The sequence below is a fragment of the Schistocerca piceifrons genome, chromosome 1, assembly GCF_021461385.2.
Source record: "Schistocerca piceifrons isolate TAMUIC-IGC-003096 chromosome 1, iqSchPice1.1, whole genome shotgun sequence".
In the NCBI taxonomy this organism is placed as follows: Eukaryota; Metazoa; Arthropoda; class Insecta; order Orthoptera; family Acrididae; genus Schistocerca; species Schistocerca piceifrons.
In genome coordinates this window covers 835,342,576-835,363,200 of record NC_060138.1, presented here as the reverse complement: position 1 = coordinate 835,363,200, position 20,625 = coordinate 835,342,576, and the positions used below count along the sequence as shown (strand labels likewise).

Sequence of the window (20,625 nt, the reverse complement as noted above, 5' to 3'; positions counted from 1 at the left end):
GATAATGGTATCATACATCTACCTGTTAATTACAACACAGTTCAGTTAAAATGTTCATTCATCTGATATATAGAAACCACTCGAAAGTCGAAAATTCCTGGCAGAATGAAACTGTCTGCTGGACTGATATTTGAACTCGGGACCTTTGCCTTTTGTGGGCAAGTGCTCTACCAACTGAACTACTCAAGCATGACTCATGACCATCCTCACAGCCTTACTTCCACCATACCTTGTCTCTTATCTCCCAGAATTCACAGACATTCTCCTGTGAAACTTGTGGCACTAGCACTCCTGGAAGAAATGATGTTATGGTGACATGGCTTAGCCACAGCCTGTGGAGTGTTTTCAGAATGAAATCTGCACTATTCAGCATGAAAAATTAATTACTGCCTCTCTGATGGTTCTTAAATGTTAATAGTCCTTTACTTAATAGTATCAGACGATCAGTAATGTTCATGATGTAGCAAGGTGGGTTGTTTGATCTGTTACCTCTTTCTACTCCCATAAATAAATAGATTTGTTTGCTAATTTTCTTCTTATTTTTGATACATTAACATGTTGGCATGTAATATTTACATGAAAATCTGAAGATCTTATTTAGAATTAATTTCACTTGAATTTATTGTGTAGTTTCTGTTCTGTTTACATTGATGTGATTAATTTTCATTAGGGCATTTGCAATTTGAAAATATAATTATTTGATGTTATTACTACAATTTGTAACATGAAATATACTCTGGGCTAGTGAATATATGTGAGAAAGGTGACTCACACCAACAGAAAGTCTGGCAGTCACATTTTCCTGTAAAGTATTATGAATCATCTGAAATTAATTAACATACAAAATAATTAACATCAAAGTTCCAGACTATTATAATTTTCCACAGCAGATTTCATTATAACTATTGTTAGATTCTGAACTTTGATTTATAGTTTTGTTACTTTAATTGCTCTGTACAAAGTGACATATAGCACTGGCTAACTAACTCACTGATGAATAATTTCAGGTGATGTACACTAAATTGCAATATGGCACTTATATATGTAAACCAGAGGCCCACATACTGGAACAATAATAATGTCCATGTTTTTTTTTTCTAAATTTCTAACCAACAGCATTTTATATGAGCCAAAATTAAATTAGTTCTGATGGTTCATTCAAAACAGTAAAATCCAGCCTAACTGATTTTTAAAGCATAACGTAGTTTACAAAAGAACAATTTATTCTGATACCAGTCTCTAAGTTGTTGGATGTTACCCAAAATTGGTAGTTCACAGTTTCAAAGCTCACAAAAAAGATCTATGTCAGGTGTGCTCCAAGTGTTGACTAACACCATTACTATGCGCACTCTGTATGTGATAATATGTGCATTAGCATCTGTGAAACTCAATAACACTAATGTTTAATAACTTTTGAGCATTTCCAGAATAAAATTTTCACTCTGCATTGGAGTGTGCACTGATATGAAACTTCCTGACACATTACAATTGTATGCTGAACCAAGACTTGAACTAGGGACATTTGCCTTTTGTGGGCAAGTGCTCTACCATCTAAGCTGCCCAGCCACGACTCAGAACCTGTCCTCATGGCTCTACTTCCACCTGTACCTTGTCTCTTACCTTCCAAATTTCACAGAAGTTCTGCTGAAAAATTTGCGGGACTTGCACTCCTATCAGAAAGGAAAGGATATTGTGGAGGCATGGCTTAACCACAGCCTGGGGCATATTTTCAGAATAAAATTTTTCATGCTGCAGAGTAAAAGTCACTAGTTGCATTACACTGCCAAACTGAAAGTGTGTGTTCAAAAAGTCTCCTCACCGGATTAATTTTCTCCAGTACTCTGCTGACAGTGTTGTGAACAGCATAGATAACTGTTAGCTCTTTAGGAGTAGCTGGCCTCAGACTGTTGTTAGCCCTACCCTTCTGACTGTCGCATGTACAGACTGAAGTCTCCTCAAATGCAGCTCACCATGGTGCTTGTCTCAACAGCATGGCACACTGCAGTGGCTCAGCATGTGTCCCTGTACCCTAGGCATTGGCGATGTGATGTCTCCAAATGACTCAACAAAGAACACACGCCGAGGCTGAGCCTGCTCACACACCCCTCTAAAAAAGGGCATACAGGGCAAACTGCACACTGCAGCAGCATGCCATAAGATACAAGCTGATCAGCAACTCATATTACTCTAAAGATTTTTTTTTTAATTTTGGCCCAGTCATTGTCAGATATTGCAACAGAAGTAGAATAAAACAATGGAATAATGCAAGCCATGCTTTACAAAAACAAGTTAAAGGGCAGTCTTACCAACTACAACAGATTCATACAGGCAACTCCAATCCAAAAATTTGAACTTATGTCTGCAAGTTGAAGGTACAACTGCATGCATGACATCATCAAGTGAAACAGTGAAAGGAAACTCCCACTAAATGCCACTAGTGGAAAGCATGGAACAGTATTACTGCGTATAGTCATTTACATAAAAACTGATGCCAATATGCTTAAAAAACATTCAAGTACCATATGTCACACAGAGGCCAATTGTAAATTAAAATATACAATTTCAAAGAACCTTTTGCCATCAGTAGGGCCAGGTCCCAACAGAATTTGTTGTTAATAGCGAAAGTTTCAGAAACAAAGTTAATGTAATCCTCTAATCCTATTTAGTGCTACACTTGCAGTCTTCCTACATTTACAAAATGCAGACTGAAGCCGTCAATATCATATAAGTATAGCACATAATAGGAAGACTTGCTTAATTAAAAAAAATTAAATGAATAAAAACACCAATTAAAGGTCAATTTGGCAGTGTCTTATGGTGCTATAACCATGAATATTTCAAAAGGGATGCCAGTGTGGTGGGCACTCACAGGATGAGTAGCCAAAGACCTTAGGTATATTACAGCAAGATCTGCAAATGAATGTGACACTGTTAAATCAGTAACTTATGAAATATTAAAAAGTTTGTGCTAAATTTGTTCTGTTCGTTCAATAATGATTGTGAAAATTTGTTTCCATGTGCTGTAAGCTGGATTATTGCCAATATGTTTGAAGTGTATTCCTTTCGAACCTTGTGCAGAATTTACATACTCTTGAATAGGTGACCCAGTTCATGTGTCTGTTTTGACAAATGGTTTCTGAGTACACTGCTGCTCACACTGTAGTTGTGCTCTCTGAAACAAAATGCCAGTTTTCTGTCAAGCTGGCCAACACCAATCTTATCACAACTAAATCTATTTTTTACACTTCCAAACTGTCACATTTGTCAGAAACAGTGACACAATCTACTTCAAATCTACACTGGCCTTAGCCTTCCTAAAATTCTCATCAGTTATTTCAGATTTGACATGTTTTGATATTTTGCTCTCCCATAATTGTTTCCCTTTTGTAAGCTGCGTGTTCACATTATTTATCTGCACAATTGCATTGAGCTCACTTTTTTCTACATCTTCTTCAAATTATATTATCAGCCTAACATTTATTGTTAACTTGAAAAATTTTCCTGTATACTTTCTTGGGAGATAGATATTAGATCCATGAAATTAATATGCTTCTAATTCCTGAGCTCTACCATAAATCAATTTTGGATTACTAGTACTCATCCTTTTGGATCTTGCATTTTGACAATTCTATCTTTTTATAATAAAATGACATCATCTTGGAATGTGCCTTCCTTGTAATTATTGATGGCCTTCAGTAGCTAGTCACTGAATGTTCATTATCTTACTACGATCTGGCTTTATAAAAAGTTTTTAAATAATGGACACAGCACAGCACAGCTTTGGTTAATCTGACTGGTTTTCAGATTATTTTCACTCACGACAGCATTCTGAATGTTAATCACAGGTAGACATTTGCAATCTACAATGAAACTTTCTGATAGTGACAGTATTTTCACAGTGCACTTTCACAAGCAAGCTCTGGCTGATGAATACCATAAATTAGTTTTTATTACACAGTTATCATAATACCATGCATGATGCTCCCATACTGAATGCTAGTAGTGGACTCTGATGTAGAGATGTGATTTGGGTGGTGGTTAGGGGCAGACTCTTTACACATAGATGTTATCATGATTATTTACAAGTGTAGACTGCTGACTTATTGTCTGGCAGTGGTATATACATGGTGCACATGAAATGATGGAAGAAAATGAGAGAGCTGGTAGAAAAGGTCATAACAAGCATATTTCACACGGCAATCCATGTCCACATCCCTCAGTCTGGCTTCAGCTGCCAGAGACTGTTGTCACGTGTGTGTGAGTTGCATTTGCATGAGTTTGTGTGTGTTTGTCTGTCATTTATTTTTGACAAAGGCCTTGTTGGCCAAGAGCTTATTTTGTGAAGGTCTTTTTGTTGTGCCTATCTGCAACTCATAATCTTTGCTATATGGTGAGTAGCAACTATCCTTTTCAAAATATTGTTACATTCCATCCTGGATTTTCCATTGTTTAATGAAATATACCTACATAAGACTTAAACATTTTCCATAGATATGGTATGGTAACTACCAGTATATTTTAACAAACAAAAGGAATTATTTAAGGAGCAGATTGGTAGCAAATGGAGTAAATGCACCTTGTTACCTTTCAGTCTACCCTGATGAGTCAAAACATTATGATAATAGTCCACCTGGAGACTGAATGCCACCTGGTGGAGCTGCAGGTGCATAATACAGTTAGAAAAGTATATGAGGGCAGCAGAGACAAGTGGGGAATCACTCTAACAATGATATATTCTGCAAATGGGGAAATTCACTGATGTAAGCAATGTTGACAAAGGGCAGACTGATATGGCCTAGCACATGGAAATGAGCATCTCAGAGGCAGAAAAACTGGTCATCATTTCCCATGCTACCGTGTTAAGAGTCTATGGAGAGTGGTTGAAAGATGGTGCAGCCACATACATGCGACAAGGTGTTGGATACCTATGTCCCATCACAGAAAGTGAAGATCAGAGGCTTCCCACTCTAAAAGCAAGATTGGCAGTGATCTGTGCCACATGTTTCAACTGAGCACAATGCTGGTGCAAGTACGCTCCACAGCAGATGACACTTACATGTTCTCATGTCGACCTAATACCTTCATCATTTTGATTGCAGTGGATACAGGATCATTCAGGACTGGATTTTGGATCAATTGAAGCATGTTGCCTGGTTGGATGAGTCATGTTTCTCATGACACCAGATGACTGGGTCCAGATATGACATTATCAAGGCTTATGGCTGCTCACAACATGCACTGTGTCATGGACACAGGCCATTTGGTACAGTATTATGCTACAGAGGATATTCATCTGGGCTTCCATGGGACCTGCGGCAGGAACCAAAGACACTTAACAGCTGTGAACTATGTGAACATTATCACAGACCATCTGCATCCCTTCATACTTGATGTTTTCCCAAATGGTGATGGTGCCTTCCAGCAAGTTAAATGTCCATTTACAAGGCCAGAATTATGCTACATTAGTTTTAGGAGCATGATAGTGAACTCATATTGATTTCTTGGCCACCAGATTTGCCTGATCTTAATCTGATAGAAAACGTGTGGGATACTATCTGGAACTAGCTTTGCATCCACAAACCACCGATTTGTAATTTGTGGGCATTGCATAATCTGTACATAGACATCTAGCACCACATATCTCCCAAAACCGATCAAGGATGTGTTGAATATATGCCACTTGGAATTGCAGCTGCATTGAATTCCAAAGATGGACCAATAGATTCTAGGGTAGACAGTTATACTGTTTTGGCTGATCAGTGTATGTACCACCAGTCACAAGGAGCTTTTTTTCCCAAATGTCAGCTTAAGCTGCTACAAAATAATTTTCATGATTGTGTACTAAAATTTCAGCAACTGTATGATTTGAATCACATTCCTCTCTGTGACTTTGTGCAGGATAATGACTGAAGAACGCAAGACCATTAAGGAGCTTGTTCTGAGTGAATATTTTAATGCGCCATCTATAATAATTAAAAAAATTGAAGAACTGTTGATTGGAGCAGTTACTCATTCTAGTAGGAAAGAGGACGAAAATTTCGACAGAGAGGTAACTTATAAACATTTATTAGGCTTTTCTTTCATCAAAAATGAAATTGGAGCCTGAATCTATTTTCCTTACGTATGATGTAGCATTTAAGAACAAAGAAACAAACTTTAAAATGAAATAAGAATCACTATAAACTGATCTCACTGCTACATATAAATGACAGATTGTTATGTCAAATCTACTATTAACTTTTAACTTATTTATATTCATAGCTTGTTCTTTCCTTGACCTAGAGCCTTGATCTATTTGCATACTGAATTGATGAAGGGTGTTGCTTCTTCAGTTTCCCATTTTTTGCTTGGTGATGATTTCCCAAGCACAAATTATAACATTTTTGTCACCTCTTTTTATACCAGCCACTGTTGTTGATTGCTAATTACAATCTGAATTAAGGTAAGAATAATAGCTTTACATGAAAAGAACCACGCAGATATAAAGAACATCAATATGAAGGAATTTGCAATACGTTTGTGTTGTCATTTGTCAGAGAAGAAAAGGAAAGACTGAAGTTGCTTACAGAATATAAAAATGTGGTTGAAGTGATTGATGTAGAGGTATTTTTTAGATACAGAATTACACTACACATGCAAAATTTAAAATCCAGGGAGCGTAATGAAATGTTGCTAAAGCAGAGAAAAAAGCAAAAGTTTTTGAAACATAATAAAATGGAAAAGTAACTTTAGTTGCAAACAGTAGTCCACCAAACCTGTTCAGAGAGTACCTTTATATACCTAGCTCCTCACAAGGGCAACATGGTTTCCAGTCTTTTTCAAGGAACACTCCTAGCAGGAGGGTGTGCTGTAATACTCACACAACAAAAAGAACTTAAGATAACACAAAGTGTGATTCAGCTAAGAAAAGAGTGCCTATAAATAGTAGGACACTGAACATGTTTTTGATTTTTTTTGAAAATGTGTCACTTTCGTATAAAGATTTGGAATGTGCAGCAGGTAGAAAAAGGCCATCAAATACCTTAGGAATGACACACTATTGGTGGGAGCAGCTGCACCATATTACACTGAACTGATACAGAAAGAAAAAGTGCTTGGCAAATATCCAGTTGTGACTGAATAACATGAAACCCTGAAACCTAGCAAGGATATTGTGTCATGCAAAGACCTCCTGTATACTGATGTGCAAGAACTGGAGGAAGGGTTTGAAGATGACTCACCAGAAGTCATGAATATCATGAAGCAGCTACATGACATATTAGAGAAAGCCACTGCATTGGTTCTGACCTGCACTTTGTAAGTGAGCCTGTGTGATTCCACATTAATTTTATTTTGTATTCTTATGTGGTGACAAATTGGGTACCACTGTATCCAGTTTCTTATGTATCAGGATAAAATTACTAATACTTTGTGACCAGTTAGCCTTAATGTTATTTATATCATTTGATAATACTGTTTAAATGTGCCAAGGGTAGCCAAAACATTTATACTGGCTATGTAAGGTACTGGTCTGCAAGTTTGGCTCCTACACACAAAATCAGATGCTACATGGGCCATCTGTGTACTTGAGGTGTGTTACCTCAGCTATGAAGCACATCATAACTTTTACCTCTCTGTTTATCCAATGAAAGGGATCAACTACTAATTCCAAAGCAACTGGTGGATATTGAAGCTTGATCATATATTTCACCCACTATTTCAAAACCAATGGCTTCAACTTCACACCGTCTATCTTCAGTGTTATTTTGACACTATGATTACATCTGCCAGTCCATCTAGCACAGGAAGAGAGATGTTTGTGACTAATCTTGTTAAAACCTCTGAAATAAATATTACAGCTAATCTCTTACGGTCACCATATTCTGAAAGAACTGATTTAATTTATTGATTCTGATAGTTACTTTGAATTAATAATCAGTTCTCTTTATACGGTTTGTACCTAAAATTCAAGATGGAAGCAAGCAGTATTGTTTCTGATGCCATTCTTAGGCAGCCATTTTACTTCAGCAATTATTGGAAGTCATTTACTAGATTGTTAACATTCACTCAGCAAATTGTTATGTTATAAAATAAGAAAATAAAGGTGACCAATGCATATGTTGTTGTTTTAGTCAGTCTGAAGCCTGGTTTGATGCAGCTCTCCATGCTAGTGTATACTCTGCGAACTTCTTCCTCTCTGAGTAACTGCTGCAGCCTATATCCTTTCAAACCTGCTTACTGTATTCATCTGTTGGTCTCCCTCTATAGTTTATCCCCCACATGTCACTCCAGTGCTAAATTGGTGATCCCTTGATGTCTCAGACTGTGTCCTATCAACTGATCTGTTCTTTTAGTCGAGTTGTGTTACAGACTTCCTTTCTCTCCAATTATATGCAGTACCTCTTCATTGGCTAACATGATCTACCCATCTAATCCTCATTTTTCTTCTGTAGGACTACATTTCAAAAGGGTCTGTTCTCTTAATGCCTGAACTGTTTATCATTCATTCCCACTGCCATACAAGGCTACACTCCAGACAAATACCTGCAGAAAATACTTCCTAACACTTAAAATCTATGCTTGATGTTACAATTTTCTCTTCTTTAGGAATGATTTTCTTGCCATTGCCAATAAACATTTTACATAAAATTTTTAAAAAATAAGACAAAGGCTGTGTAGTCAATCATTAAATCTGAGTTACGTGTTAAATACTGTAACTAAAAAATTTCAAAAATTAACATTAATGGAAACACTATTGTAAGTCCAGCTCAAATACCAGAGTGTTTTAATGAATTCTTTATAAATTTAGCACAGTGTGATGTAATTGTAATGGATTATCACAACAAAATCATGATACTGTCCCCTTCTCCTAGGATCAGTACCTATACCTTTCCTGTGGGTTGAACTTATGAGAGCACTTCCTCTTTCCATTCTGGTAGGTACACCCCTTATAAAACATCCCTATTTTTTAGGCCTGCCCTTTATACTTAGAGATTGCTGGGTACGCCCCCCTTATCCTTTCTGAGTAGGCCTCACAGTTCATTACCCTAGTATACATTTCTATGTACAATATAATCAAGTATTTCCTGGTAAAGATATAAATCTATCTTAAGCTTCACATTTATTCTTTAATACATCATTTACTCCCCAGAGTCCTCCTCTACTTATCAACTTCTATACTTTCAACTGATACTTTGTCAACACATACTATTCATGTCCCACTATCCTTCAATTCATTAGAGTATTTATTATACTGACATTTCTTATTGATCATCATGGTTAATGTTCTCTCTTGATTTCGTTTTCTCTCTTTGCTCATGCATCTTTCTTAGTTTATATACACCTTTTCTTATGTATATTCGATGTAGAAGTGTCATAGCTTTCTATATATGTGTGCATATTTCTATATGTACCCACATTTTCCCCTACAACACTTGGCGGTTCTCACATCATGACAGGCTTTCTAGTCTGTAATTATATGTTTGTGTCTAAGTGTATACTTGTGTATACGCGCATGTGTGTTGGTGTAGCCTGATTCTTTGGCCTTCTTGTCTAAAGATAAGATGTAGGTTATCAGAAATCACAGAAATAAGGAAGGACTTCACTAATAGAAGTTTATGAATATGGAAAGAGGTAAAAAATAGGCAGGTCCTCGAATGAGAAGTAAGAAAGGAAAAAATAGATGTGTATGCTAGGATCGAAGGAGAGAAAGAAGATAGCCCCAAACACAGGAAACCGTTCCCACCCCCTTTCTTCAGGATCCCTATCTCATAGGTACTTGAGTGAGATGCCGGAGGAGGTTTCATGTTACATCATCTCCTACAGAACAGACTTGTCCCATCTTCACCATCAAGGTCCCCGAAGCAAATCCCAGCAACCCTATGGAAATGGCAAATGATGAAGAATCAGGCACACTTGTTTGTGAGGGTTGTTTGAAAGATGTGTTGTGTGTTTTGTGTTAGTCATGATTTATCTGTTCTTGTAAATCAAGCTTTTAGCTGCAATACCCACCCATTTCAAAATTAATACAAACCCTCCCATCTATGTCACATCTCATCACAGGTATAAAGTACTCTATGCAAAATAGAGAATCTATACACAACAGTATAACAGTTGTTCAGCTAGTCACATCTTATTATATTTTCCACAAATATAATACTCTATTTAGTTTATTTAGTCTAGATATCATCTGTTTTTCTGTGATTCTTTTAAGTTGTTCTCTATTTTATAGTCATTAAGATTCTGAGATAGTTCTAGATTTTAAAGGATAGATGACAGAATAGTTTAAGATTTTAAATGAATTTTGTGCAGGAAGACTATTTTGGAAGAAACACCAAAAACAACTTGGGATCTGACAATCGTCACTCTGCCCGTTAACTCAGAATGTTAACGTCCCTGGGGGATATACAACACAACGTGGCATGGACTCGACTGATATCTGATGTAGTGCCAGAGGGAATTCATAGGATGAATCCTGCAAGTCTTTCCGTAAGTCCATAAGAGTACAAGGAACTGGAGGTCTCTTCTGGACAGCACATTGCAAGGCATCCCAGGTATGCTCAATAGCGTTCATGTCTGGTGAGTTTGGTGGCCAGCAGAAGTGTTTAACTCAGAAGAGCGCTCCTGAAGCCACTCCGTAGTAATTCCGGACATGTGGGGTGTCACATGTTCCTTCTGGAATTGCCAAAATCCATCGCAAAGCACAATGGACATGAGTGGATGCAGGTGATCAGACAGGATGCCTATGTACATGTCACCTGTCAGAGTCATATCTAGATGTATCAGGGGTTCCATATCACTCCAAACACCATTACAGAGCCTCCATCAGCTTGAACAGTCCCCTGCTGAAATGCAGAGTCCATGGATTCATTAATTTGTCTCCATACCAGTATATGTCCAGCCATTCAACACAATTTGAAACAACCCTCCTACATATATCTCATGAAGAGACCATGAGGATAAAATCAGAGAGATTAGAGCCCACACAGATGCATACTGACAATCTTTCTTTCCACAAACAATACAAGACTGGAATAGAAGGGAGGACCGATAGTGGTACTCAAGGTACCCTCCGCCACACACCGTCAGGTGGCTTGTGGAGTATGGATGTAGATGTAAATCACTCATCTGACCAGACAACATTCTTTCCAGTCATCAACAGTCCAGTGTCGGTGTTGATGGGCCCAGGCAAGGTGTAAAGGTTTGTGTCATGCAGTCATGAATGGTATATTAGTGGGCCTTCAGCTCTGAAAGCACATATTGATGATGTTTCATTGAATGGTTCTAATGCTAACACTTCTTGATGGCCCAGCACTGAAATCTACAGCAATATGCTGAAGAGTTGCACTTCTGTCATGTTGAACAATTCTCTTAGGGCATCATTGACCCAGTTCCTGCAGGATCTTTCTCCAGTAGCAGCAACGTTGGAGATTTGGTGTTTTACCAATTCCTGATACTCATGGTACACTCATGAAATGGTTGTATGGGAAAAATCCCCATTTCATCGCTCCCTTGGAGAGGCTGTGTCCCATCAATCGTGCATCAACTATAACACCATGTTCAAACACGCTTAACTCTTGATAACCTGCCATTGTAGCAGTAGTAACCAGTCTACTAACTGCGCCAGACACTTGTTGTCTTATATTGGCGTTGGCAACCGTAGTGCCGTATTCTGCCTGTTTACATATCTCTGTATTTGAATACACATGCCTATACCAGTTTCTTTGGCACTTCAGTGCATTTCCCAAGGGAATGTAGCTGTAATGTGTGATGGTAGAAGCAGAGATACAAAAAGCAGACAGGCAATAACAAGAAAATCATTTCTGAAAAAGAGCAATTTTTTAACATGTAATATAAATGTAAGTGTTATGAAATCTTTTTCTGGAGATATAAGTCTCAAGTTCAGCCTTGTATGGAAGTGAATCACAGATGATGAGCAATTCAGATAAGAAGAGGAGAAGCTTTTGAAATGTGGTGCTACAGAAGAATGCTGAAGATTAGATGGGTAGGTCAAATAACTTATGAGGAGTAATGAATAAAAGTGGAGAAAAATAATGGAACAAATTAACTAAAAGAATGGATCATTTTATAGGACACATTCTAAGACATGAAGGAACAGGAAGAGTGGTAATGGAGGATAGTGTTGAGGATTAAAATTGTAGAGAGAGGCCTAGGCATGAGCAATTTCAAATGAATGTTGATTGTAGTAGCTATTCAGAGATGAAGAGGCTTGTACAGAATAGAATAGCATGGAGAGCTGCATTATTTATTTGTTTGAACTTATGAAAATGGTAACCATAGCAACAACAGCAACAACAAAGGTCTGTATGAGATATTTTTTTAGTACTCAGAGACATGATATCCCTTATAATATGACATGGTTGGCAACCCTGATAAATTGTATCTTCCTAATCTTCCACGAACCAGTAGAGATTAGATTAGATTAATACTAGTTCCATGGATCACGAATACGATATTTCGTAATGATGTGGAACGAGTTAAATTTTCCAATACATGACATAATTAAGTTAATTTCACAACATAATTAAGTTAATATAACAACTTTTTTATTTTTTGTTTTTTTTATATATTTTTTTTTATAATTTTTTTTTCTTTTTTTTCTTCTTAATTTATATCTAAAAATCCCTCTGTGGAGTAGAAGGAGTTGTCATTCAGAAATTCTTTTAATTTCTTCTTAAATACTTGTTGGTTATCTGTCAGACTTTTGATACTATTTGGTAAGTGAGCAAAGACTTTAGTGGCAGTATAATTCATCCCTTTCTGTGCCAAAGTTAGATTTAATCTTGAATAGTGAAGATCATCCTTTCTCCTAGTATTGTAGTTATGCACACTGCTATTACTTTTGAATTGGATTTGGTTGTTAATAACAAACTTCATAAGAGAGTATATATACTGAGAAGCTACTGTGAATATCCCTAGATCCTTAAATAAATGTCTGCAGGATGATCTTGGGTGGACTCCAGCTATTATTCTGATTACATGCTTTTGTGCAATAAATACTTTATTTCTCAGTGATGAATTACCCGAAAATATGATGCCATATGCAAGCAATGAGTGAAAATAGGCATAGTAAGCTAATTTACTAAGATGTTTATCACAAAAATTTGCAATTACCCTTATTGCATAAGTAGCTGAACTCAAACGTTTCAGCAGATCATCAATGTGTTTCTGCCAATTTAATCTCTCATCAATGGACACACCTAAAAATTTTGAATATTCTACCTTAGCTATATGCTTCTGATTAAGGTCTATATTTATTAATGGCATTGTACCATTTACTGTACGGAACTGTATGTACTGTGTCTTATCAAAATTCAGTGAGAGTCCGTTTACAAGGAACCACTTAGTAATTTTCTGAAAGACATTATTGACAATTTCATCAGTTAATTCTTGTTTGTCAGGTGTGATTACTATACTTGTATCATCACCAAAGAGAACAGTAACTCTATCTGATTTCTCATCATGCTGTATATTTATTACTATTATTTATTATTAATTCCTTTAACTCCTTATGTAGAACTTAGAGCTGCAACAAAGGATCACAATCTTGTTCTTTCTTCTGCTAGTATTTTCACTTCTTACCATCCTATTCCTTGCTGTTGACCTTCTGCTTCAACAGATCATCTCCATGTCATTCTGGGTGTGCCTCTTCTCCGTCATCCCTGTGGGATCCAATAAAATGCTTTCCTTGCATTATGTTCATTTGGTCTCCTAAGCATATGTCCTACCAATGTCCACTTTCGGCTTTTTATATGCAGCTCAATTCACTTCTGGCTGTTTCTTTGCCAGAGTATTTCATTAGAGATGACATTTAGCCACCCTAATACCCCCAGGATGTTCCTCAGACATCTATTGTAGAGTTTCTGCAGCTTATGGATTAGTTGCTTTGTCACTTTCCATGTTTCACATCCATGTAGAAGCACAGATTTTACATTACTTTCAAATATCTGCAATTTTGTCCTCAATGTTATTTCCTTTGATCTTCAGATAGAGTGGAGAGTTGTAAAAGGACCTTTAGCTTTGTTGATGCAGCTGTTAATGTCCTCTGTTGCACCACCATATGGTGTAATCATGCTTTCAAGGTAGCAAAACTTATCCACACATTTGATTACCTGGGTCCCAAGCTTAAGCTCTGTGGCGTTGTTATCATTTGCCTGCACGTCTTTTGCTTTTTGGGCATTGATTTTCAAACTGACTTTCTTCACAGCAGATTTCAAACCTTCTCGTTTCTCTTTTATGTTGTTGAGGCTATGGGATAGAAGGCAAAGGTCATCTGCAAAATCTAGGTCTTCTAGATTCCACTGCATAGATATTATGTATGTAAATGAAATAAATATTTGCAATGGCATATATTACAAGATGTTCTGATCTTAATTATAAATGAACATGTAGCTCCCGGGTTGTAACTTTTAGTGCTGGTAGTATGTACAACACACTGCTTAACTCCTGAGAAGTATTTTTATTTCTCATGACTCCATTACTCAACACGGGAAGTTTTGTTAATGCAGTGTAGAAAACACTGTCAAGCTCTAAGCTTGTGAAGATAGTACACTTTATGGTTGCACAGGAAATGTAAATCAATCCTGTTTGGGTTGATTATTAACTAGGTGTTGCTGTCATTGCTACATAGGTTACGAAACAAAATCACCTGACATAAGCACAAAGAAGTAAAACAAATAGTAATTAGCAGAAAAGAGAATAAGTACAAAGTCCAAATGAGTAGCAGTTGTCACTATGATATATAGATTGTTTAGCTATATCAGGTGGAAACATAGGAATCTGTTGATATGCCTTGGTGCAATTTATTACATCAAAAAATTTTGCTCCTGCCAAGACATGAGAGAAGTCAAGTAGATTTGTTATGCAACACCTATGAATTACCACACAAGAATTAAGTTTCCTGTAATCTCCACAAAGCCTGAGGGATCCATCCTTCTTTGGAAGTAAATGGATTGGGGAGAAACATGTAGTAGAGGAAGGTCTGATAATTTCTAAATTTAACAGATCTTCCACAATTTTTTTAGTCTTTTGAAGTCTGCGTTAGTGAATATTGGGGGCCCGTCCACAGTATGAATGTGATGCTCAGGTCATGTAAAACAATACCCAGTGTTGAGTTGTGAATATTTACACTATTCTGACTTGGTCTTGGGGGCCTGGACTGCACACCACTGACCTTGTGTTGACGTTTGTGATAGATGGAAGTGACATCAGGCAACACCATCTCTCTTAGCCATTGTTTCATCTGTTTATGTGATGGTGATTGACTCTGGCACTGCTGAACAGGTTTCTGCTGTAGTAGTGTAGCTGACACTGATGAGATGGCCATAGCCCTTTCTGCAGCTGCTGTAAAATGACTTGGAGCTTGGCTTTGCTGGAATAGCTTGTGATGTGTTCATAGACATCATGGTGACAGCAATTTTCCAATCTAGTGTTGTGAAGGTAGATGTCTCTGTGGTGAACAATGGCTATGTTGCTTCTGGATGCCTTGACTCTTTCCTAGATAATGTTGTTAAGTAAGTTGCTAATGATTGTAGTGTCCCTCTTGGTGTTGGTCTCACTTTGCCACAGATACTTCCTGAAATTCTAGTTCTCATTCTAACGCTGATACTCACAATGATGTATTTGAACCACTTAAGGCTGTGACTTGCTGACTAACGTCCTGTAACTGTGAGCTCTTGACAACAATGTCCCTTTCTGTTTGACATATCGAGTCCAATAAGTTGCTCCTACTGTCATGGTCGATAACCTATCAGTGACCACGCTGGTTCTGTTTCAAGTACTGTACAATTTTTACCGGCACTGTTAATTTTCTTTGTAGCAAGATTTATTGAGATCTTATAGCGACTCAGGAAGTCTGCCCCTGTAATTGAAACTGGCACTGCAGTGATACAAAAATTCCACCCAAAACTGCATTCCAGTCCAAAATCATTTGTTAATAGTTTGTAGCCAAAATGCTATATTGGTGTGTCCTGAACAGATTGTAATGATAATATCCCATATTTGTCACCTCTTCTTGAAGGAACAGTGCTTATCAATGAACAAGAGTCAATAAGGAAGTGTCTTTGTGATACTCTGAATGAACACAAATATTCCTAGGTCACTAGGTCATGAAATATTTTGCACAATTGTAACTCCATATTCTGTCAATTTGGAGACATGATTAGTCACTTTATCCAATGCACTGATATGTGGCAGCTGTGATTGATGTGCAAAACTGCAGGGTGAGTTGTATTTACATATCAATGTGCCAAATGTTGCATGGAACCAACAGAAGCATGCTGACTGGTGTTACCATGTAGAAGAGGTTGTGGTGTGTGCATCCATCGCCCTGCATTTGAGGTCTTGTGTTCACAAGGTTTTGGCTGTCTCCAGTGGTGTCCATGGAGTCTGTGTCCAATGTGTCATTGTGTCATTGTTGTGTGTGCTTGGAAGCAATCAGGAAACTCTGAGACCTCACCCATCTCTTCATATAGGCCTCACAGTTTGCACTGTGTTAAAGTTACATGTAATAAAACAACCACCTGGTCTTGTCTCTGTTGCAGAGCAAAAACTCGTGTCTGGCCAAACAAGTTTGTTGTAGATAGAACCCCATCACTAGACACTGGAACTGTTTACAATGTAGGAGGTAACTTTAGACTCCAGATCCTCCACAAAACTGTGTCTGACAAGATGTCAGTTCCCACAGAGTGACGTAGTTGCAGCCATAAGTGTGATAGTGTCTTATTGTCCAGTGTATCCTCATAAAGTACCTGATGCATCTGTAGTTCCGGTGATTATGATAATCAAGATAATAAGCACTTTTTAAGCACATCAAAAATATTTGATGATGGCAGTGCAGCTGTTATCTTGCTCTCTATAGTAGTGTGTTTACTACACCATTTAACAAAGTCACGAACTTTTGGTTGTCTTCATTGATACCTTAGCTCTGTAGAATTAAATCAACAACACAAAATCATGTTCGTGTGTCTTCCAGTTGAAAGGATGGCAGTTTAGGTACAGTCCTCCCTATCTGCAGCATTAGCTTGTCCATATGTTGCCTGTAGCAAATGTTGTTGTGAGAGATAGGTAAAATCTATTGTGACACTCTTGGTTCAGATGAAAATGCAGGATGACAGTAGTACATATTATGTGCTTGTTGCCTGGGTCATTTGAAGTTAGAATGTGTGCAACTGGCAATTGTACCAGTAATGGTGTGCGTTGTGATACATCTTGACACTGATAATTGAAGCCTAATGTGGTGGCTTCGGTAAACAGCATTGACCAGTCATGTACATAATGAGTACTGCCAGAATCATACACAGGATGATGAAACATTATTCCACTCGGTGCATGTAGTGAAACACTAGAATCACAGTTACGGCCCACAGTGGCGCAGGAAATATGTGTGTCTTCATTCTCCTATGATTGCTGCATTCACTTTCTTCTTGCACTGTTGGAATTCAAATATTCTGAAATTCACACATCATATCATAATTCTGATACTGAGATCTGTGTCATGCCTCTGTGGAATGTACGGTACATAGAAACTGGTGAATGTACCTGTGAGCTGGCCGGTGTGGCCGTGCGGTTCTAGGCACTACAGTCTGGAGCCGAGCGATCGCTACGGTCGCAGGTCCGAATCCTGCCTCGGGCATGGATGTGTGTGATGTCCTTAGGTTAGTTAGGTTTAATTAGTTCTAAGTTCTAGGTGACTGATGACCTCAGAAGTTAAGTCGCATAGCGCTCAGAGCCATTTGAATCATTTTGTACATGTGAATTGCTCACTATACCAGACTCATAATTCCATTGTCTGCCCTTGTCAGGATAACTATTATTGTTCCTTGGATGTAACTTGTATTACTGGTAGTAAATAAAACACATTGTTTAACTATTTTTATTCATTATAACTGCATCTCACAACATACGACATTTCATTAACATGGTCTAGCAAACACTGTCAAGCCCAGGACTTGTGGGGATTATGAAGAAGAAACACTTTTTGGTTGTATGGGAACATAAATCAGTCATGCTTGGGTCAATTATTAAGTAGCATTTGCAATTGTTTCTTCAAACTTCCTTGCTATATATCCTCTCTAACGGAATCAGGGTATGGCAAAGATGCAATTATGAAAAGTCAATGCATTCGCAAATCTTTGAAAAAATAATCTCAACAATACAAGAGCAATAACAAAAAACAGTAAATGTGCTGAACTAATGCATAAATCAATGAAACTGGTGGAGATACCTACATGATAATGTTTGATTTGTGCTGATGTAATGTGATTTGCAATGGCCATGAGTTAGATTAGGGATTATCACCTCTGGGAAGGTATAAAGTCATTTATAAGTTACCATAAAAGAGGTTAGTAGAAAAGAAGAGACATCATCACTCATGTTGTAGGTCACTTGGCTGCTATTGGGCATTTGAGCATGGTATTAAATCTTCAGCTGCTCCAGTTGAGACATGATAGCTGTATTTTGAATGCAATTTTGGCCCATGTACCCGAGGCACTGATTGCTCCCATCACATTTGATATTTGTAATCATCTCTCCTAATTTCAGGTTTCAGATAGACTCTGATATAATTAGGAATATTTGTTAACTCTTTTTACATTTATGTGGAAAGTGATTTTACTGAATAGAAGTATAAGTATGCTTACAGGTGTGATATTTGTAAATCCCAGTAATCTATGTCTACATTGGATTCTTTACTGCTGATTTACTTTTTGTGGCATACATCAAAACACTGAGGAATGAGGGAAGATTCATTTCAACCTTTACAATGCAACTTTGTATTCAATATGATTTGTTGGGTTTATAGTAAAGCATTAACATTTTAAAAGTCTAACACTGGTATTAACACCAAAGTTAAAATTAAAAAATGAAAACTCCATGTAGGGATATCAACAATGCAGAAAAGATAGATTGCTACTTACCATAAAGTTAACACACTAAGTTTCAGACAGGCATAATTAAAGGACACAGCCTTTGTTGGAGAAAGAGAAACACACGCAATTCGTTCATGCAAGCAAGCAGATATTTGCATGAGATGCGCTTTCTTTTGTGAATGAATGGTATGTGTGTCTCTTTTTCTGACAAAGGCTATGGGTGAAAGCTTACATGTAAGTGTCTTTTAATTGTGCCTGCCTGCAACTAAGCATGTTATCTTTATGGTAAGCAGCAATCTATCTTTTTCTATAACATTAAAATTAAGATATTTACTGCAGATTCAAACACCATTTGTTGTGATTAAAGTCAATCACAGTCGAACCAGTACAGAAACTCACTGCATGTAAGTGATGAACTAGTTTGAATCTCAAAACTTATTCAACAGTTGAGCACAGCACAGGGGCATTGCCATGTGACTTCTGTATTAGTTAACCACCTTGGATCACGCCATTCTCTTATTTAAAGAGTAGTCTACTGCAGGTAGATTGTTGATACTGAACTCAAAACTCATTAGCATTGTGACAAACAAGGTGACACATTCACAATCAGGCTCTTGCTGGTAGAGGAAATGTACAGCCATGCACTTACCATGTAAACAGAGTATTTACGTGGAGAAATGTGTCATCTACAAAGGCAGATAGGAGTCTCTGTACACTTTTCATGTAAACAGAAGTATTTATGTGAAGGAAGATGTCACCTCCAAAAGCAGACAGGAGTCTCAAATATGATATATGGATTACAAATGGCAAAAGAAATGGCAAAGGAAATAGCTAGTATCCATAGGAAATTTTGTCATGAGAATCTGCTGTTAACACAAATATTTCATAATAAGTGTAAAATGTCAAAGTAGTGAACATTACCATACCACCTCTCATGTTTGTGCAACAATGTCACAGATAGCTGATGAGCTGTTCCGACCAAATAGGACCACCTTTGGAATGAGCCTTCCTGGCATTGATATACAAAGAGCTAGAGACCATGGTGTGCCTCCGTACAATGATCTGCGTGAGAAATGTGGGCTTCCAAGAGCAAATGACTTTGGTGATCTCATTGATACTACCCCTTATCCAGTAAGTGATGCATATACTTCATTATTGCACATTTCTCATAATACTGAATTAAGTTATAACCAGAATTCAGTGAATGTGATATAATGTTTTTCTGGTGTATTTTTTAGTTTTAGAATTCTCGGGTGTCTGCCAAGGTCACATCCATGATATTCTGACAAACAGGCTTGTTGCCAACTTCAGGTGGTTCCTGATGACTGATACTCTGGTCAGGTTGGCATCCTGTATATGTTGGCTGTTACCCAGTCCAATGCTCCAGTCCTCTTACTGTCAGTGCAGGGTTCCATGCCTGACTCAGCTGTAAGCTGCTATTAGACTTCCTTGGACCTGAAGTTCAATTAATTGCACGGAGCCGAGCCAAGGAGAAACGAAGTGTTCTGGTACAGTAAGGTCCACACACTGTGTGTGGAGAATGAGGACTTCAGTTCACAGTTGAGTGTCACCATCCCCATGATCATGACACTACCAACACCAACACCACCACCCACCACAGTGGCTGCATGGACAGCAACAAGAGTAGAATGATGGAGGAGTTAAAAGCCAATGTTTATTGGACACTAACCTGAATGGATCAGCAGCCTTCAGCAACCACATGAAGATGGTAACAAATCTGTTTACTGAAATATCCTAC

At 37.6% G+C, this 20,625-nt stretch overlaps 1 protein-coding gene across 1 annotated transcript in view; it reads left to right on the top strand.

The window, feature by feature from the left end:
* The window catches only part of LOC124775489 (peroxidase-like), a 142,404-nt gene extending 122,323 nt beyond the window's left edge, over positions 1 to 20,081 (top strand). Inside the window, exons 7-8 of the mRNA XM_047250325.1 lie at positions 5,899 to 6,049; positions 19,824 to 20,081. Coding sequence (XP_047106281.1) covers positions 5,899 to 6,049; positions 19,824 to 20,081 — 409 coding nt within the window. The remainder of the gene's footprint in view (positions 1 to 5,898; positions 6,050 to 19,823) is intronic.
* Positions 20,082 to 20,625: the final 544 nt, after the last annotated feature.